The 19,455-nt window shown below is 40.4% G+C and overlaps 1 protein-coding gene and 1 long non-coding RNA gene across 8 annotated transcripts in view; one reads left to right on the top strand and one right to left on the bottom strand.

Moving 5' to 3' along the window:
* tnr (tenascin R (restrictin, janusin)) overlaps window positions 1–19,455 on the top strand; it is a 180,360-nt gene that overhangs the window by 88,062 nt on the left and 72,843 nt on the right. For all 7 annotated transcript variants that reach the window (XM_084368095.1, XM_084368094.1, XM_084368096.1 and 4 more), the window contains one exon: window positions 16,796–16,913. In XM_084368095.1, the coding sequence (XP_084224221.1) occupies window positions 16,833–16,913 (81 nt within the window). In that variant the 5' untranslated portion in view covers window positions 16,796–16,832. The remainder of the gene's footprint in view (window positions 1–16,795; window positions 16,914–19,455) is intronic.
* Window positions 17,771–19,061, bottom strand: LOC311266546. Its single transcript, XR_014623724.1, has 3 exons — window positions 18,956–19,061; window positions 18,816–18,882; window positions 17,771–18,293 (listed from the first exon to the last, which is right to left on the bottom strand). It is a non-coding gene; the product is annotated as an uncharacterized lncRNA (long non-coding RNA).

Below are 19,455 nucleotides of genomic sequence, written 5' to 3'. Positions count from 1 at the left end.
TGTCACAGGTGTCCTCAGGATACGTCTCAGTCTCCAATTCTCTGAACGTTATTTTCTCCGGATAATGAAAATACAGCTTTCAGTTGTGCAAACTGGATTATGATGAGGAGCTCTCAGTTTTATGCTCCATTAACAATGTTTTTTTAAACTGTTATTTTCTGTAGGGGCATTTTTATATGCATATTAAATACCGAGACACAATTTAATGCAGCCTTTCACTCACTGTAAGTAAAATAAAAGGCACCAGACAATAATAAAAACACATTTTATGGTAATAAAAGTTACTGCAGTGTAGAGTTTAGAAGAAAAATCCCAATTTTTCAGATGGGCTTTGTTTTGAAGTATAGATAGAACTTTTCTTCTGTACAGTCGTGATGTGATTGCACTACTTAATTAACTACTACAGCAACTACTATGCATGATGAATCATAAGGCCTGAGCACAATACCTGCTGGAGGTTTGATCTCATAACTTTGCAATGCTGTGGGTGTGTGCATGGCTCCATTTTGCTGGAGGCTCTGAGATCTATTATGTCAGCTGTTTGATCTTAAATATATGAGGTTAACCAACGAGCTCATCCTAGTGCAGTTGTGTGTCTGCAAGTGTATTCATAGATTTGTTTTCCACAGAAGAGAATTTAGAATTAGAATGAACACGATAAATTGTTGGGGGCGTTTAACATCATCATTGTCTTAATGATAAACAGTGAGAGTGTCGATTGCAGCACAGAGGGAGAAAATGGTGTAAAACAGAGAATGACAGGAAGCAAAACAAAGAGAGAAAGTGAGATTGTGACTGCCAGCTTTGGGCGCCGTTGTTGTTCGATGCTAACCTTACCACTGACTAAGCAGTTCTATTACTCCTGCAGTCATTAAACGTGAAAAACAAGCCTCCCACAGCACCAGCCATGATCTGGAATCTAATAAACTACTAAACATCATGTGGTCAAGCATGCAGAGGGAAATTGATCTCAGAATGAGCCTATTTATTCTGATTGAGCTCAGCTTCTGGTTATTAGCAGAATGAAAGCCTCTAAGTCAACAGTAGCTGATGAAACAGGTGCGAAGGGATGAGAAGACAAATGGCGAGATTTTTAACGACAAATGATGGGAATATGAGAATAAGCCGGTGAAACCCGGATGCAAAGTAAACATACACAAGGGAGCGAGGGCCAAGAAAGATGAAGAAAGGCAGGGCAAAGAAAGAAGCAGCATAAGCAGAGAGGAGACAGGAGGTGCGAGTGACAGCAGTGGAAGCCTTTGATCTCTGGTGTCTAATCAATGGGGATTATGGTCCGTGTGCCTGTGTCAGTCTTGATTATGGCAGCAGCACCAGGAGACAGTGGTGCATTCAGAAGAGTAGCACACAAACAGCGCCCTGCTCGAAAGAAGTGCTCTGCACAACCCTGTCTGGGTGCATCTGATCAGACTTCAGAACTGCTTGACAGGATTCAGAAATTCATCGTGCAGATGGATTTAGCATTTAGAAAATGGTAGAGAGTGTGAATACCATCTTCCTGTGCCCAAATATAATCTGTGGAGACGTTACTGTCACACACAGTCAACCTACGTGCTACATTGTGACTTTAATATGCCAAGAATTTTGGGATTACATCTCCACTAAAGGGAGTAAACACTGAATTCATGACACAGGAAATCACGTGAAACCTAATGTTGCAGAAGACTGGAAGGCGAGGACAGACAGACCCTGGGGAACATCCTCAAAATCTTTGAATGTGAGTTCTTTCAACTTCCACTGACAGCTGACTGAATTCTCCGTATATATCCGGGGAGTTGAGATGTCAGAATTCTCACTGACGTTTTCCTGAGACAGCTTTAGGTAATGCATCCTGCCTGTTTTTCCCATATTTTGTCATATCACACACCATTGTAAAGCAAAGAACACACTATTTTCTTCCCGTTTGTGTTGATTTGTGTGGGGCTAGGAAATGTGTCCAAATTTAGAACAAAATCAATGTCAGCGTTATTTGAAGGTTACCTCGTGAGGCAGCTGGATGTGCAAGATCATGTGATTGCAAATCCATCCGGCAGGGCTGAACCAACCAGCGTGCTTTGAGGAACTACAGCAGCTACAGGTGTGGTTAAGGTGTGACAACCTGCAACAGAAACGACAGTTTGTTTAAAAACAACAATGGCGGCTTCTCAAGAGGTTAGTGTAGAGGCTGTCAGTCACATTCCAGTCTGAAGACTTTTCTCAGTGGAAAAAATGTTTTTACTCTTCCTCCAACGGGCTTCGATAAAAGTTTGATTATCAACAGGTTACACTGGTAGCGCTCTCCTACTGTTGTTCTGATTGGTTGGAGTTAGCCCGTGATAGATTGCAATAGACAGATGGCTCGTCTAATTACCTGTAAAGTATTCTTTTTAAAATGGCCGCCCTTTTCTTAACAGTTCCGGCGGCTCCTTTCCAGATGGCTTTGTGAAACTAACTTTATTTTTAATAAACCATCTGAAAAATTAGACATCAGCATCAGGAAGTGAAGCTGAAGGTCTTTTGGCAGACATTTTTTTTTGTAACCATCACCTGGAGAAATCTAAGAGTTTATTACCACACTGCCAAACAATGCCAACTGCTTTTATCCCTGAACTAGTTTCAAGCCAAAGAAACATCTAATTAATGCTTGAAACAAGAGGTGTCCTTTAAATTATGCTTTTTATATTTATAGCTCTTCCCCTTACTGTTCAGATTTTGTTCTATTTCTACTTTTGCTCGGTTAAGACTCTGCTGCTGAAAACAGTCACAGCGGTCTGTCAGTGTGACAGGCTCTCTGCTAATGAACTGGACCTTTGTATCTCCTCCGCACCGGGCTATTCCTGGAACTGATAGTATCACAATCTGATGTCCTGGTACAGAGATGTAGCCAAGATAACCCTTTCAGTCTGACCTTACATCCCTCTGTTCTGGAAAGCTTTTTTCCAATTCGACCCAGTGTTAGCGTGATCAATACTGGATGTCTTCACAGTCTGAGCTCACCTCTTTAAAACCTGAACTTTCCTTTAAAATATTATCATCACCCCTGAGTGGTTTGCAGTAAATATGTTCATGCGTACAATACATATTTTCTAAGTATTCTTCCATAAAAATCCCAGATAGGTCCCTCAATACGAGAAGAGGCGGCTTAATGTCCATAAAGCTTTACGAGCTCTTCTTTGTTTCTATATTTATTTGTACAGTTTTCTTTCTTCATGTCTTGAATCAGTTTTTATGAAATATACTGTAAATGGCTGTAGCTAAAATTGAGATAAACAGACGAAAACAACATAAAAAAATCTTATATACAGTCTTATATACAGGGTCAGATTAAACAAGGCGAAAGCAGGCATCTGGCACAGCACAAATTACAAGAGCATGGTCCTGTGCACATGTTTACAGTCCTTGTAAAATAAAACGTAAATCTCAGAAAACCACAACAGACAATAAAGCAAGTTGCAACCAAGAGGACTACGTCCAAATTGCAGGTCACAGGACGGTCAGTTCTTGAAGTAAGTTTTTAAAGAGTTTGGCTTGATCTCATCAGACAGGTGGTTCAAAAAGTCTGCCGGGGCCCTCATGTAGAAAGCTTGATAATCTGTAGTTGTCTGTCTAGACTGGTAAATGACCAGAGCAGGGCTGCCTCAGGATCTCAAGCTGTGCTCTGGCTCATGATGGCTTATAAGCTCAGATACAGCTGGGCACTAGTCCAAAGTGTGTCTTAAAGGTAATGAATAAAAGTTCTAGATCATTCTTTCTTTGCACTGGATGCCAATAAAGTCAGGTAAAGTCAGTCTTCTGTAAATGCAAGTTTTTCGACAAAATCGGGTTGGATCCACATTTAAATATTTGATGAATTCTTCATATTTTTGATGGTAAGTGGAAATATTGTAAGTCCAACAGCTTCTTTCAACAAGAAGGAAACCTTACCCACACATTTAAACCTGGAGACAATCAATAGTAGCCTTCTGCCCACAGTCAGACAAAGATTGTCAAGGACTTAACGGTCAGGTTGTTTGCCCTACATGGCTTATACTCTTCATATCCCAGAAATTATTAAAGTCTGACCAAACTCTTTTCAGCTTGATCATAATGAAAGGCTGAACCAATCTGTCCCAACAGTTTGTAGCTAAATCAACTAGAATGTCACTCAGTAGAGCGTATACCTCCGCCAAGGCCCAACAGTCCCATTTAATTCAATCAAGCCTAATCCAGTATCAAATACAACACATTAAGGCACATTTAAGATTCAGATTTGTATTTGGATTCACATGAAATAATAATCACAATGAAGATAGAAACCAGTCACCTAGATATGCCAGATGTCTTTTCGTCAAGATCCATGCATTACTTCCTGAGGAAATTAATGAAAAAACGCCCTTATACTTTGCACAACATTGAACAGGTGTGCACATAGATCCATCTAGTGTATATAGCATCTGCTAGTTATCTTATTCATTTAAGTATATTTATATTATTCTATTTGATCTTTGCTCTTAGTCAATTCCTGCCCTGTGCTGCTACTTTTTGTTGTTGTTCACACAGTATTTGTTTTTCTTGTGCTGCTTTGTCGAATTGAATTTCTCCAACAGGGGAACAAAATAAATCTGATCTTATTTTGCTCATCAAAAATGGAGCAGTGTGGATGAAGTTCGTGATAGCTAGTAGCATATTTCATAAAGTTTACAAAAATAAAGCACACAAGTCGTGGGGAAGCCTGTTTCAGCATGTATGACACGTCTGTTACTTATCTCTTCAATATGTTATTTAGCCCTAATCCAAAGAGGACGCTTCATTTAGAAACATGTTTCACGAACTGTGGAAGTATCACCGCAAATACAAGATCCCCATAATAATGCCTGTCAATAAACCAGGCTTTAAAATAACAACCTATTGTGATTGTGTGCCATTGAGCTGTTTATTTGGTAATTGAATACAATCCCTACTGAGCGCCGGGAGCACTTCTTCCCTCGCTGTCGTGGCATTGAACAGACAGCGGCAACAGAAGAACGTGTCAATCCTTTTGATCCTCCGTAGTTGCTTTATCGTCTCCGCACAGCTTATGGTATTGGATTGTGGCTGTGTTTTCTGTGTCATTTCAACCCACCTTTAAATCACAGAAGAAAGAGAAAGACATCCAGCACAGGTGGGAAGAGGACGACTTTTTTCTTTTTTTCTCTGCCTATTTACTGAGAGGTGCAGGAGAATATGTTGTCATTTCTGTCCCACAAGAAACAGAAGCCTTTGAAAGGGGAAGATGAAAGGAGAGAAATGGCTTGTTATAAAGGGACAGAGACCAGCAGACAACAACAGCCCATGAGGTGACAGACAGGGAGGGTTTTTGAAGTTTTTTGTCCATTCTTTGTTTTAGGTCATGCCTGAGCTAAAAAGATAGGGGAAAATGAAGAGAACTGAGAGAAGAGAAGGGAAGGGAGGCATGTCAAACTCAGGCACTGACAGGCTGTTTGATGTGCATTATGCAGGTACTATATAGCGGCGAGACAGATTGGAAAAAAGCACTGCTTTCTAAAAACTCAGTATATGTGTTTTTGCCCCTAATAACAGAATTTCTAATGATTAGGACAAAAGCACGTAGCTGTGAGGAGAATACAGACAAAAAAGCCAAATAAAGCTTGTTTTTCGTTTTGTGCATTCTGCTTGAAAAAATCATGCCTGGAATATGCAGTATATTGTATGTGTATATAAATATATAATTTTTTCCTGTCCATTCTATAATGACCAGCAGGCAGCTCTGAAAAGGAAAATGAGTTTGCTAAAAGCCATGTATTGTGTCAGGACAGAATAGAAGAGCAGTGGGTATTCAGCTGCAGCAGACAGTGAGAGAGAAAGAAAATCCTTTCAGTTCCTCCTGACTCATAGCTGGGTGAACTCAAAAGGACTTAAGCATTTACCTTCACTGTCTAAATTTTTAACTGTCCTCTCGCGCTCTTTCATCCGTCCATCCATATCCTGTGCCCTTTTCCTCGATCCATCTTGACCACTTTCTGTCTCTCCCCTCTGGTAGCTTTTTTATCTCTTCCGTCTGACTCATATCTTCTTGTTCTGTCCATCCGTCCCTCTGTCCATCCGTCTGTCTGTCTTTCTGTCTGAATGCTTCCTTTGTTCTGCCTGCTTTCTTTTAATCTCCAAGAATACCTCCGCTGAAGCTAAACCAGAGATGCAGGAAAAAAACACCCAAGTTTCGTTAAACATTTGGTTTCCTCTTCTCCCTATGCGCTATCACAGTTCGTTTTGTTATGTGATAACCTGTAAATGTCTGAACGATTGAAAAAATCTTTTCATACTAGAAACCACCACTTTTTGTATGACCAAGGTTTGACTGTTTGGTGAGGTAGGTGTGAAAGGACCCTAGAAACCTGGATAACGAGTCCTATTCCAAGAAAAACCTTGAGCTAGGATGTAACTAATAGCCATTCAAGTCTTCTCTTCTTAAGTGAATTTTCAGTGTTAGCTATGAAATAAACCTTAATGATACAGTGAAATTCACAGACTTGAACCACAGAGGATAGATATGCAAGATGCTCATCTCACACCTGTGTCTTAGAAATAAATCTCTTGGCAAGATTTCCGCTAAAAGCCCACCGCTGCCATATCAGCCATACAGTAGTAGTCAAGGTTTAATATATTGAGGAAATATGTAAGAAATATGTCTATAAAAGGCTAACAAGGTTCAGGTTCAGGTTGCTTTATTAGTATCCATAAGTAGACTTGACTTGTAGACAAGACAACATTATACAGACAAACATAATAAAACATGATAAAAGCACTCATGGCTCCACTAACCAGGACTTGAAAGAGAATAAACATTAAAAAAAAAACAACACTGAAATAAATAGACATTAAATAAATAAGGTAAAATTCAATTAAAAACCTAACTAACTAAATAAGTATAAATAGACATTGCTTCTCAAGTATCTGTGCAAATGTTGCTACAACATGATAGCCACTGGAACAAAGCTATTTTTATACCACTTTGTTCTACACCTTGGGACTGTATACCTCTGTCTAGAAGGAAGACGCTGAAATTCACCTGCAAAGGGTGAGAGTAAGCCTTTAAAATCAAACTGGCTGCTCGCTGTTTGGCATACAGGGATGCTGGATCAAACTGTGACTCAGCCTACTAGTTTTGTGAGTTCATCTTGCACGGTTGTGACACTATCGTGCTGACAAAAATCAAGACATACGACAGACAGACGGACAGATAAACATCTAAGCAAGGCAAAAAGTGCGGAGACAAAAAGTGTCTTCAGGGCCACACGAACACAGAGACTCACATAGTGAAAACATTATTCACCAACACTCTTACGGCTGGTAGAAAATGACAGTGCCTGTGGTTATCAGTAATAAAACAGTGCAGTGTGTCAACACATCAATAAACCAACAAATTGCATGTGTGTCTACGAAGAAATCATTTGACTAGGAAAATCTTTACAACAACTGAATTTTGTCAAACATCAGTCAATTTACAGCAATCGGCTCGATAGTAGTGAGGGTGTCGATGTTTAATTTGTGATAACTTCCTAGAACAGGATCGTGTTATTTATATTAGCTGTGAACAATTAGATGAGACGCTGTATTTTTTTAATTTAACTTCACTTTTATTCTAATGTCGTCTCTACCTGAGAATAAGGAGACACGAGTAGTTAAAGTACTCCTGCACTGACCAAAGACAAATCTGAGTAATAGATTTAAAAGATGCTCTCAGAAGATTGACTACTATTTGGCACTTCTGTACTGCATGTTATCTCAGTGCCTCCTGTGAACATTTGTTTACATTTTCTGTGATAAATCGGTCACAGCGTGCAGCATGGAGCAGGCAGTCATCAGTAGCCGGAGGTTGTATTATGTGCTGTAGAATGGAATCCATTTCTTGGTCCCATCTTTGCTCTGAAGCAGCCCTGAGACAGAGGAAAATACTTGTGTAGCCCTCTGTTTGCTGGAGCAGCCAATGAACAGAGCCCAATGGTCCTGAAAGACAAGGCAATTTGGCCAGAGTGATGGGAATAATGAGAAAAGCATCGTAATGTTGCCAGAGTCCAATTTACAAGGTGGAGAGAAAGAGGGAGACAGAGGGAAGCAGGGGTGGAAGAAGGAATAAAGGAAAGCAAGAGACGGGAGGGCGGGAGAGTGAGCGATCACCCACGCAAGAAGGCCTGGTATTGGTTTTGTGTTCATGTCGAGGTGGCTGCACATTAACCTGTGCAAATGGAGGTTATGGCTTTACTTCCATAGGGCAAGCAGGGAGGGGACAACAGGGCTGCTGCCAGAGAAAGAGGGAGATGGAGAGAACGCAGCAATGAACACAGCGGAGAGAGAATTCAGTCTCTTTATCTGTACAGTATGTGGCTTTCAGCCTGAGAATCAGCCACAGATATGTCATTATGGACGAACAGATTTGCCGCGCAGGGTGAAAAAAGCGGCTTAGGGATGAGGAAAATCTTCAGAGGAAGAGAGAAAATGAAAACCCTGTCAGAGCGATAAAAGGAGATGGTGAAAATGACAAGTAGAGATAATGAAAAATGAGAGCGGCAAATAGGAGAAGACCGACCAGAGGAGAGCAAAGGTGATTTTCCGAAAGAGGTGAATAAAATCATGAGGAGGATAAAATGTGAGTACAGCAGAAAAATCATCCACCTGGCCACTCTCCTCTCTCCTCCCGACTCCTGACTTATTACGACACAGCAGTGTGACCTCCTCTCTCCTCCCGTCTCCTGACTTATTACGACACAGCAGTGTGACGCCGCAGAACAGTGACAAGATTTCAGCAGATGGATATATCCTGCCCCCTGGTACCAGTTCAGGGCAGAGACCGACTTGCAGCCTGCAGCATCCTGCAGCAGCATTTGTGATGCCTTCCCCTGCACTGACTGCTCATGATCACAGTGTCTCAGCAGCTGGGGAGGCACTGGAGATTACCATCAGGGCTGGATTACAGAAGGCGACTGCTGCATAAATGTTTTCACTGTCCCGCTCTCGACTCGTAAAGGGATAGTTACAGTGAGCTGCTCCCAAGGCTGATTTATGTGTTCCCACTGAGCCCCCCCGAGGGCCGCAGAGAGGAAAGAGACCAAGTACACAGATTGAGACAGATGTCTACAGGGCAGGCAGCGAGCACTTAGTGGGGAGGCAACAGGCTAAAATTGCCTGTGGTCATGGAAAAAGAGCAACATACACGCACAGGGAGAGTTAATGAAGCTTTCCTGTGCATATCCCTTCCATAATCCAATGGGGATGTTAATCTCTTGTGGGTCCCCAAACTGCTAAAACACACAGATACACACACCTACACACACATTTATTCAGAGAGACTGATCATGAGCAGTGTGTGGGAAGGGAGGCATTCAGCAGCAGCTTGTTGGATGAGAGAGGCTTGTTTAGCTGTTTTCCCTTTTTCCTCAGCTATCTTTTCTGTGTCTCTTGAACCCTCTTGCAGCTCATTATTAAATCCCTGTAATCATTTTACTGTCACTGCTTTCTGTAATTATACTGTGTCATTTTTGTAGCGTGCCATTTCTTTCTGTGCAACCGTTTTGTAGTCTTAATTTGGGCTTTTCATCGTGTTTTTTTTTTTTTTCTCTAAAACTATCTTTCACATGTTATAAAGGCTAAACCTCCCCAAGTCAATTACATTTTGCATCTTCTTATAGATTGATTAATATCCTCCTGTATAAATACAAGGAGGATATATACGTCGATAATGAGCATGTTTTTGCAATCCCTCCAAACATGCATCTTCTTGGTGTGAATGCAGTCTGTATAGCACATTTTGACAGAACGGTCAAGGTGGAAACCTCATGACCCATTGTGAATTTTGCCATCAACTCGGCTTTGCTGAGGAGCTGCAAGCACAATACACTCTGAGCCCACAAGTCAGGGCTCTTTTCACTCATCCACTGTAAAAGAATCATTATAGATGAGGGACCGAGTAGCTCACAGCAGCTGTTAATACAGTTGTGGTAATAACAAGCTGTCATCTTTGTTTGTCCTATAAAGGAATCATGAAAGAAAACTCTTCACACCTACAACAAAGAGAATCAGAAAGAGTAAGAACAAGCTGTACAGCACCATGAATCCCTGTGAAGTTCTGTAGACACCGGTGTGTGGTGCCTTTTGTCCTTCGTAAACTGAGGTTGAATATAATAACTAAGCCACAACATTTTGCATGCAACATGCTATCTCTTCATTGCCTTAATTTCTAATCTGTTTAGAAAAAGCAAAAATGTATTCACTTTGTAGTCGAATCCTGGTGCAAATTATCCCTCTGTGCCAAGCTCTCTTTGCCTCTTTTTTTCAGACAATTAAGGGAACTCAGAAAGCAAGGAGAGATAAACTACAGTAGTTGATTGTCATTGATCTTTAATAAAAATCTAAAATATTACCAGCCTTTTCATTTAAGCTGCTGTAACCATTGACATTGTTTTAGGTAACTTCCAGTCCGTTTTGCAGTTAACAACCCCCTCCCTCCTCTCTATGTCTTGCACAACTTCTTTTTTTTTTTTTCAAGGCAGCTCTCTTTTCCTCTTTTTTTTCCTCTTTTCATAGGGTGTCCCAATTATTGCTGGAATGGAGTTGTCAGGCAGAGTGTTAGGGCTACAAGGCCCTCCAAATGCAGGTTTCTCAGAGGCACATTTCAAACGAGGGTTAAAAGAAGTCTCGGTCATTTCAGTGTTTATAACAAACATCACAAAGTCACTCTTTCGCTGGAGCAAGCTAACATTATGTTGTTACTGCTGATTTGTGCATGACAGTCCCGCATTTTGCAAGGGAGCATCCAAAAAACAAGGGGTAGGTGTAAAAATTTGAAATGGAATTGAACCTCTGCAGTCTCCTCTAAACCAGTGAAAAAGCTGCCTCTTTGGTTGCCCTTCATGTCACCTGTTTCTAAACCAGTCTTGACATTTTATGGAACATTCAGCCACCTCTGTGCTCCACACTTATCCCCCGCACTTTATTGAGTGACAGTCACAACACAGTCACAATTGTATGTCGTTAGAATAACAAAAAGGGAATGAACTGTGTGCTCCTTCTTGAGGGACATTCAGCACAGTCAATGGACACTTTATGAGGTAAACTTGTTAACACAAACTGCCAGCTCCTTTAAACGGTGAATAATGTGACTGCAGCAGAATCCATCAAGGATGCAGACAGGGTCAAAAAGTTCACTCACTGCTCGACCGAAGATTAAAATCAACAAGATGTGCGATATATAGAAAGTCACTGTTATTGCCACAGTATACTGTGTAGGTTTAACAGTGAAGAAACTGGTAAACAGTCAGTGGCAGCTCTGTCTTTTAAAAACAAAGCTGTCAGTGAGAAAGGTCAGAGGAAACCGCAAGGAAGGAGAGACACAGGTGTGAAAATAAGAGCTCTTTGAGAAACAGGAATGTGTGGCTGAAAAAACATAATCATTGAAAACATTATCTAGAAGCCTGATCCCCCAAATCCCCAGTGAGCCTCCTCAGCACCTTGTTAAATTTATGCCTCAAAGAATTTGTATTTTCTGGAGAAAATGTCCTATCCACCAACACATTGGTAGACCTAATAAAGTGTTTACAGAGTGTATTTTTAGGTCAAAAAGGGCCAATGTATAATCCACAAGGATAAGTAAGCATTTAAATCAGGATGTGATTATAGGCATCAGCATTGCCACAAAGCTGCGTAAAACCCTTTGCGGTGTGAGCTTTTGACCTGGTGTTTGCAACCGCAAATCCCAGTAATCCCTTAAGTGAAATTTGCATCGCACTGCCTAATTGTTAGCGACACCTTCCCGACTCTGCCTCCTTTGACACTCCAGTGCAGTAAATGTTCAAGGTTCAAGGTGAGTTACCGAAAATGCGAGCTCTATTTAAGAAAACGATGCTTCGTGTAAACAGCTCAGTATGTCGCAGCAGTTCTCGTCCGAAGAGCACACCGTCCACTACTATAGCTGAGTTCGTCGCCAATATCTTTTTTAGCCTGGGGTCGTAGGGCAGTGTAGCTGGGCAAGGGAAGTTGCCTTTTCAGCTCATTTCAGACAGATATCTAACTTCAGGGTAGTTGCTTCTGTTGGAGCCGCTGGCAATCTTCACAGGGCATCATATTAGATCTGAAAGGTCAGTCAACTCTGCATCATCTCCAAAATCAGATACATTCTCTCATGACTCCTTGTAGCTGCTTTAAGTAGCCACGAATGAGTGACTAGAATTGGTTCATAAATCCAATAATTATAGTCTGTAGTACCAGGCATTTTTCCTTCTTATGTTTGTCTACTTTTCTTCTGTATTTCTAAAGTTAAGTTCATTATGAAACGCAGCAATATCACCATATAAATGTCATACTTAAAGGTCGAAATGAGTGCTTTCTACTTACATTTAACTTAAACCACATATTTTTGTCCTCATGTGCAATATGTTTCCATTTCTCACTGTATCTTTCCCTTTTGCTTGTGTATTGTGTGCATGTGTTTGTTTGAATACCAGCATGACTGTTTATTTGTACCTTTGGGGGATATTTGTGAAAGATGAGGTTCCAATGTAATGCTAATAGTCTGTAAATGTTTTTTTCCCTTGCTCCGGGGGCATTAGGAAAAAGGAAGCAAGCTCAGTAGGTTACTATTATTATTATTTCTCAAATAGCTAATGTTGCCAACGAGATGTTTTTTTCAATATGTGCCACTGACTTTGTTCACCCGGGGACGTGCAGAGAGGCTGCTCCTTAATGATAACATTCAAATTAAGAGATAGCAACTCATTTATTATTTAGACATTGTGAATATCATCAAGTCAGTGTTTTCACCTTTATGATGAAGTCGTCTTTATATAAAACATAGACACAGATGTGATTTTGCCTTTATTCTTATATTGATTGCTTGATATCCAGCACCACATTTGAATCTACTGTGCCTGATAAAAAGACCATTTTTGAAGTATCCACATGACAAAGGTTGGATTCATATCTCAGTATAATTACTGTGCATTTTTAAATTAAATTCTCTTTTCATATCGACTCGCCTGCCCGTAAACCACATTGTGGATGAAAGAGAAAGACATTGTCAAAGAATCGAGACAAGAAACAGAAGCTCACCTCAGAGAGAAATGTAATCTAAAAGCGATGAAAAAAAGTTGAAGAGACAAGATCAAAGTGTTTTTTTGGTTTTTTTTTACATCAAACTTTTACGCATGGTGGTTTTTGTGATTCATTTTACAGCTGGGACGTTGGCCTACTTTGTGTGAGCTGACTAAAAAAAGCTAAATATTTTACCTTTTTCAGTGCCCTCATGGTTTTTTTTTTTTATTATAATTGGAACAGGAACAGGAATTTCAGCACTGCAGGGGATGAACTCATTCAATTTCCCTGAAAGAAAATCACCTGGTAACACGTCAAGTAACAGCAATGTTTCAGAACATTCACAGTCAGTAAATGTATATTTTTCCACACACACCTAATTGTCTGTGAATAAGTGGGAGAAACACACACATACACTCTCATTTTACCAGCTAGATTTTAGATTCAAGTTTCTTTCAAGTAAAGGCTGCTGGCTGACAGCTGTATTTACTATCAAGGTAGGTGGACTGTTATTAAATTGAATGGATACATGACACACTGTGTTTTTGTGCTTGTGTGAACATGCTGGTGTGTATTCACTGCAGATTGACTGTGTGTATGCAAGAGTGCTGTAGATCTGAAGGCGTTTGTATCAGTGCACTTGTTTTTGTGTTGGCTGTATGTGTGCGTGCATGTTTGTGTGTGTATGTGTGTGTATGTGTTCTCTATCGTGAAAATAAAGTGAGTAAATTAAACCTGTTTTTAAAGCCTGAAGCATGTTGATTCTCTTCACTCTGAATGAGTGGGTCTGTCCTTAATTGAGCCTCCATGAAAAACCTCCTCTCACTGTGCGTGGAAATGCTTGTGGGCATCAGCCTGAACCATGACCCAACGACTAAAGTATAATCCTGTGACTTTGAACCTCTTTCAAACTTTTATCACTGCCAGTGTCAAACTATCTATAGAGTTGTGTTAATGTATGGGTCTATTTTTGGTACATGGTAAAAGGAGTATGCCTTCAAGGAGGACTCTTTAGATGCATACATTAGACTTTTATCTGTTCTTTCTATGGTGAGATAAAACAGTTGCATGACACTTTTATCTCATACTACATCTATTTTTACATCTGTTGTAGAAAAAAGGCCAGGAAAGAGACCCATATTCATTCATACGTTCCACCTCACACAGAAATATGAAGTATGTTTTGTTAAAGGTCATAGTGAGACCTGGTATGTCTCCCAAAATCCAGACCCTAGGGTCAGATGAGATTTTGTTTTTAATAGTCTCAGAAGTAATTGTAATTCTATGTTTCCAAAGTTGGTGTATTTTATGCACGCTGTGTGGACTGTAATAAGTTATATTATAAATATATTGAACTGTATTTGTTTAGTTAATTAATAGTTAAGTGTTAATAAATTAAAATATGTCGCCAAGACATAATTTGTCTGCCGGTTTGTCAACTGAAAATGACCTGATCAGTACAGATCTTGATCAGAATTCTGTTGTATAACCATGGTTGTTGGGCTTTACCAGTCTGTAATTTCTGAAAAATTTTGAGTATTATATGTGATTTGGTATTCATAATTGGGAAAATAAAGACAGTGTTAAGTTGGTACTTAAGTATTTAAGTTATTGGCACAGCTGAACATGCACCAGACAAGCATACAATTCAACAATATGGACATTAATGTTTCCAATAATAAGCAAACTGAATATTCACTTTGGTAAAAAAAAAATGAAAATGTATTTAGGACAATTGCCTTCCTTTTCCCTTAATTTGTACCAAAATGCATCTTTTTTTTAGGAAACTTTCTTGGATTTTATCAGAAAATTATTCGCAAACTACAAATCTTTGAAGTTTAAAGGATCCTCCTCAAAATAATGTTATGTGTTCAGCAAAAAACGAATGTTGACTGATACTGTCATTGGATTTTATTGGCCTTGACTTGAGTTCAAAACACAATATCATGGCAGTGGTTGATCTCCAGAGCTGTTTTCTATCATGCTCGCTACAGGAAGTGAGTAAAACATCCCTGTACTGCCATTTGTCATCATCATGTCTTTTAAGCACGCATGCGAACCAACTACTGAAGCTAGCCGAAGGGACACCGCTTTAGCTAATGGCTGTGAACGAGACGGTTCCAGTTGGCTTTTCTCGCTCCTTCATCATCCGCATGCTTCTCATTTGTTTGGTGAATTCACTGGTTAAACGGCTCGTGTCGTGTCAGACGGCAGCTTCATGCTTGAAGGGATGTTTCAGAGTAGAACATTTTCCATCTCCTCGGTGTAGAGCGGGCGGCATTGGGAGTCGTTTCCAGCAAGGCCAAAGCCATTTTTAAAAGCATTAGGGGCACTGCCTGAAGCGAGGCATGCTGTAGATTGTAACATATGACTAGCTATCTTTCCCCTATGGGTCTTTTATGATATACTGTGCGTGTCAACATCCTTCATATGAGCGTTTCTGTTCACCACATGCATGTAAAAGTACACACAAGTTGTCAGACTTTGTCCTGAAATGAAGGATGCACTCAGTGGTCGATCTTGAAAGTGAAGTGCTAGGAATCTTCAGCATGCGAGCAGGACGTCTGGGACATTGAGTATGCATCTATTGAGAAAAGAAAAATATTTTCCCCTCAATGAGACAAACTTGAAAGGACGCACGGCTCACACATGCTGGGATTCTCTCTGTTTCTCATTTATGTGCAAATACGCTGATGTTTCAACATTTCCACCCTAAATGATCAATAAAAGAGCCAAGCCAGTTAGGTGTGATAAGAAGACTTCCATCTGGCGCTCACAAAAGGCGCCAGCTGAGAGCATCCTGCTTCTCCAACATGAGATGCATTGTTGTGATAAAAGAGCCTCTTGAATACTGACTACACAGGCCCAACTGTGAGATGTTTACTTTCAACTCCTTCTGAATGGTCTTTTGCCCACACATATATAGAGGCGTGATGGGACACGCTAAAACTCATCAGGGACATGTGCTTAAAATTATTGCCAGGAAACAGGAAAAAACACACATACTACTGATGAAACTGCTTTTCCAGTCTTGTAGAACCAGCTGTCGCCGTACTTGCATGATACAACATCTTTGCAGGTTGAGTAAGATAACTCTTTATTCAAATAGCCACATTTAAAGCAAACTTCAGCTCGGCACTGTCTTGTCTGTGACAGCAGCTTGAAGGATCCACATCAGTTTTTTCCTCTGCACAGCTTTTATTTCAGTGTGTCCCCCGTTCTCTCTCCTCCACTCAATGGGGAGAGGATTACAGCGGCATCACTCAAACCATGTCTCTACTGAAATCCATCTATCAACTCTCTCCCAGAGCAATATTTTTGTATTCCTCCCAAGTGTAAAGATCAAATATTTGGCATTATGCAGTAAAATGGATTCCGAGGTTCTTAGCCACGTTCACAATCCATAGTACAGTTTATTTTTTTCTTTCTAAAGCCAATTTTTTTGCATCGGATCAAAGGCATTTATTTATCATTTACAGAGGATGAGCTGATGGCAGTGAGACTCCCCACATGCACACAGAAACACACACATACACATGAATAGATGTTTCCATGTTGGCACACCAACAACCACGCTGGAACAGCTACAGTATGTTCTTTGTAAACACATTTTCATGCGACACAAATACCATCAATGACTGCATTTTTTTCTGGAAACATATGGACCAACTCTTTTCTTCTCTCCCTTTTTCTCTTCTCTCTCTCTCTCTCTCTTCTACTTTTTGTCACTCCTCCATAGGTGTGAGTGGACAGGATTGGTGAGGTTTCTTCCCAGCATGCCACCGGCACAGCAGCATCACGGGGCCACTGTGACAACAGGCCGGCTCCTTGCTTTGGTTCTGTTTCTTGCTCTACAGGTGAAATACTCTGATAAAATAGCCATTTCTTCCTAAGCAGAGCTGCCCAGGGCTTTTTTTTTCATATTCATTATTTATTCCAATCTACTATTTTTGGCAGCCATGTTAATCACTTCACTCTGGGCACAAATCCACTCAAAACTATTCTGGCTGGTTTGATGATCAAAGAGAAGTGATGATTTGGACACCTGTACCTGCATCTTTTCTAAGTGCTTTTAATATTTTATGTTGTTAGTTTTCTGTACATTATGGGATAGAGGAAACTAAGCCTGGTCCTTCAGAGATACCTTTGCTGCATCCCTCCAGCTGGGCAGTAACCATTCATTTTGTTGACTAAAATTATAATCTTAGCCAGTATCCTATGTAGCCAATTAAGCTCACGTTAGCTTGTTGTTTGTAAGAGCGTCTTAAATATACACTTGATGGCTACATACATGATGCTGTGCTAACTCTACATGTCCCAGGCAATAAGTTGCCGTCATCACCAGCTGTTGATGAGCCATGAAGGGTTGGGAATGAAGAAACTGCATTGTTCTTGTTTTGCAGTATAGCTACTGTAGTTTGTCCTAATATTAAAAGTACGGTAACAAAAATGAGAAATTTAACTCTTATTTTGATCTGACAAACTGTAACTAAAATTACCCAAGTAAAGTATATGTGTGGGAAACACTGATATACATTTAGCCTAGAACAGCCTAGGACTAAGGTGTCCTATGGACGACTCATATGCTTAGGGCACAGTGTCAGCGACCCCTGGCCTAAACTCGAATATCACCCAGGAATGGTGTAACAAGCACGCTACCCTAGTTAAAGTTAGGTTAGGTACCAACAGTTAGCAACAACACGATTATCAATTGGGCTAAATTCAGAAGACCCAGGTTGACTCTTGGAGTGGAGAAGAAGACACTGAAGGCAGCTGTAGACTTAGCACACCATATTTTATAATTTGTGAACCATAGACATTAAATATTAGCAGTGAGAAAAATAGAAATACAAATGGCCATTCATAGAAAATGCTATATACAGTTCAGTTCATCTTTCTCATTTAAATGACGTTGCAGCGCACAGTTCCACCATTGCCCAAAAAGGGAGAGTTCGACTTCGCCTGTACAGGCGAGGCACACGCTCAGTGCAACGGGCCCATATTTGAATGTCCAGTGGGAAGGGGGAATAGTCCGTGTTGGGAGGTGAGTGTGTAGTGTGCGTATGGGCCGTGTGTGGCAAGAGTTAGGAAGAGGAGCAGCTGCACAATGGAGCCTCCTACCAGCCGACAGTGAGCAGTGGAGATTCAGTAGGTTCAGTAGGTTCAGTAGGTTCCTTCCCGGCGCAGTCTTCAGGCTTCGCGCCCAGGCTAGGCTCTAGCTCGCCATCAACCCTGGCCTATATAGAAACAGGACCAATTAGACATCTAGTGTGCACACAATCATCTCAAATAATACAGACTGTATTAAATAAATAGCAATATAATACATATATATATATACACACAAACACACATACACATATATATATATATATATATATATGCATATGTATATACACATACACATTCATACACATATATCCCAGTACTGTACAATATAATCAAAATCTTAACACATAATTCAATGTGAATAATTAACAATATTTGTCATATTAAAATATTCACGACAGAAATCTCAATATCACAAACCACAAGCATCCAGGACCAAAGTGCATAGCAGTACCAGTGACCACCTGGACTGCATGGAAATACACTGGAAGCAAATCATCAACAACAAAAGAATAGCTCTTAAGTAGTTAGCGTTTCATGTGGCAGGACATATTCAAAGGACGTGGCATATGAAACACTATTAAACCGCACCAAACAATACACAGGTAGCGGCTAGGCTAAGCTACATAAATAGCATTAGCTCAACTCACCAAATTCCGAGATTTAAATCGGCAACAGCTCGGCATTCAGACGCTCAACGGCTCCGGTAGTCGGCTCCTATATTACGAAAGTGATCACATAAGTTTCGGCGTGTTTGATGTTACATTAATCGAGCAATGCTACAACGTACCTGCAGCAAACATTTCCCCAGCGGCTCCTCTCGCTACCGCCGCAGCAAGCCACACTGGCTATGTTACCGGTGTTTCCGGATGCGCTCTGTCATGTGACGGCGTAACGGCGCGACGTGATGACGTGCAGCCTCACGTCATAATTTATGTTTTAAAAGGACAAGGGAATAAATTAATAAGGGTTTTTTCACCTGGGTTACAATGGACTCTAAAATCACCCAGGAATACTACACAGTGGATGTAGTCGCGGACATGGCTTTTTTCCCCCAGTAAAATGTAACCTCAGAGGCCAGTGTAGTTCATGATGTGTTTCTTGGCCTTCGAAGTAATGCATGGTTGTAGGTAGAGCGCTACTTCACCAGACATACTAATATTAATCAGACATGCTGATTAAGATTAAGGTTGAAGATTTTCAGTTTATATTAATATATTCCTTATACTTTTACTATTGTATACATTATTTGCACTGTCTGACAGAAAGAAACACAGTCTGAAAATACTG

The sequence above is a fragment of the Pagrus pagrus genome, assembly GCF_965226575.1.
Source record: "Pagrus pagrus genome assembly, chromosome: 12".
NCBI classification, from domain to species: domain Eukaryota; kingdom Metazoa; phylum Chordata; class Actinopteri; order Spariformes; family Sparidae; genus Pagrus; species Pagrus pagrus.
The sequence above is the reverse complement of the archived record's forward strand: the minus strand, read 5'-3'. Positions and strand labels throughout refer to the sequence as shown.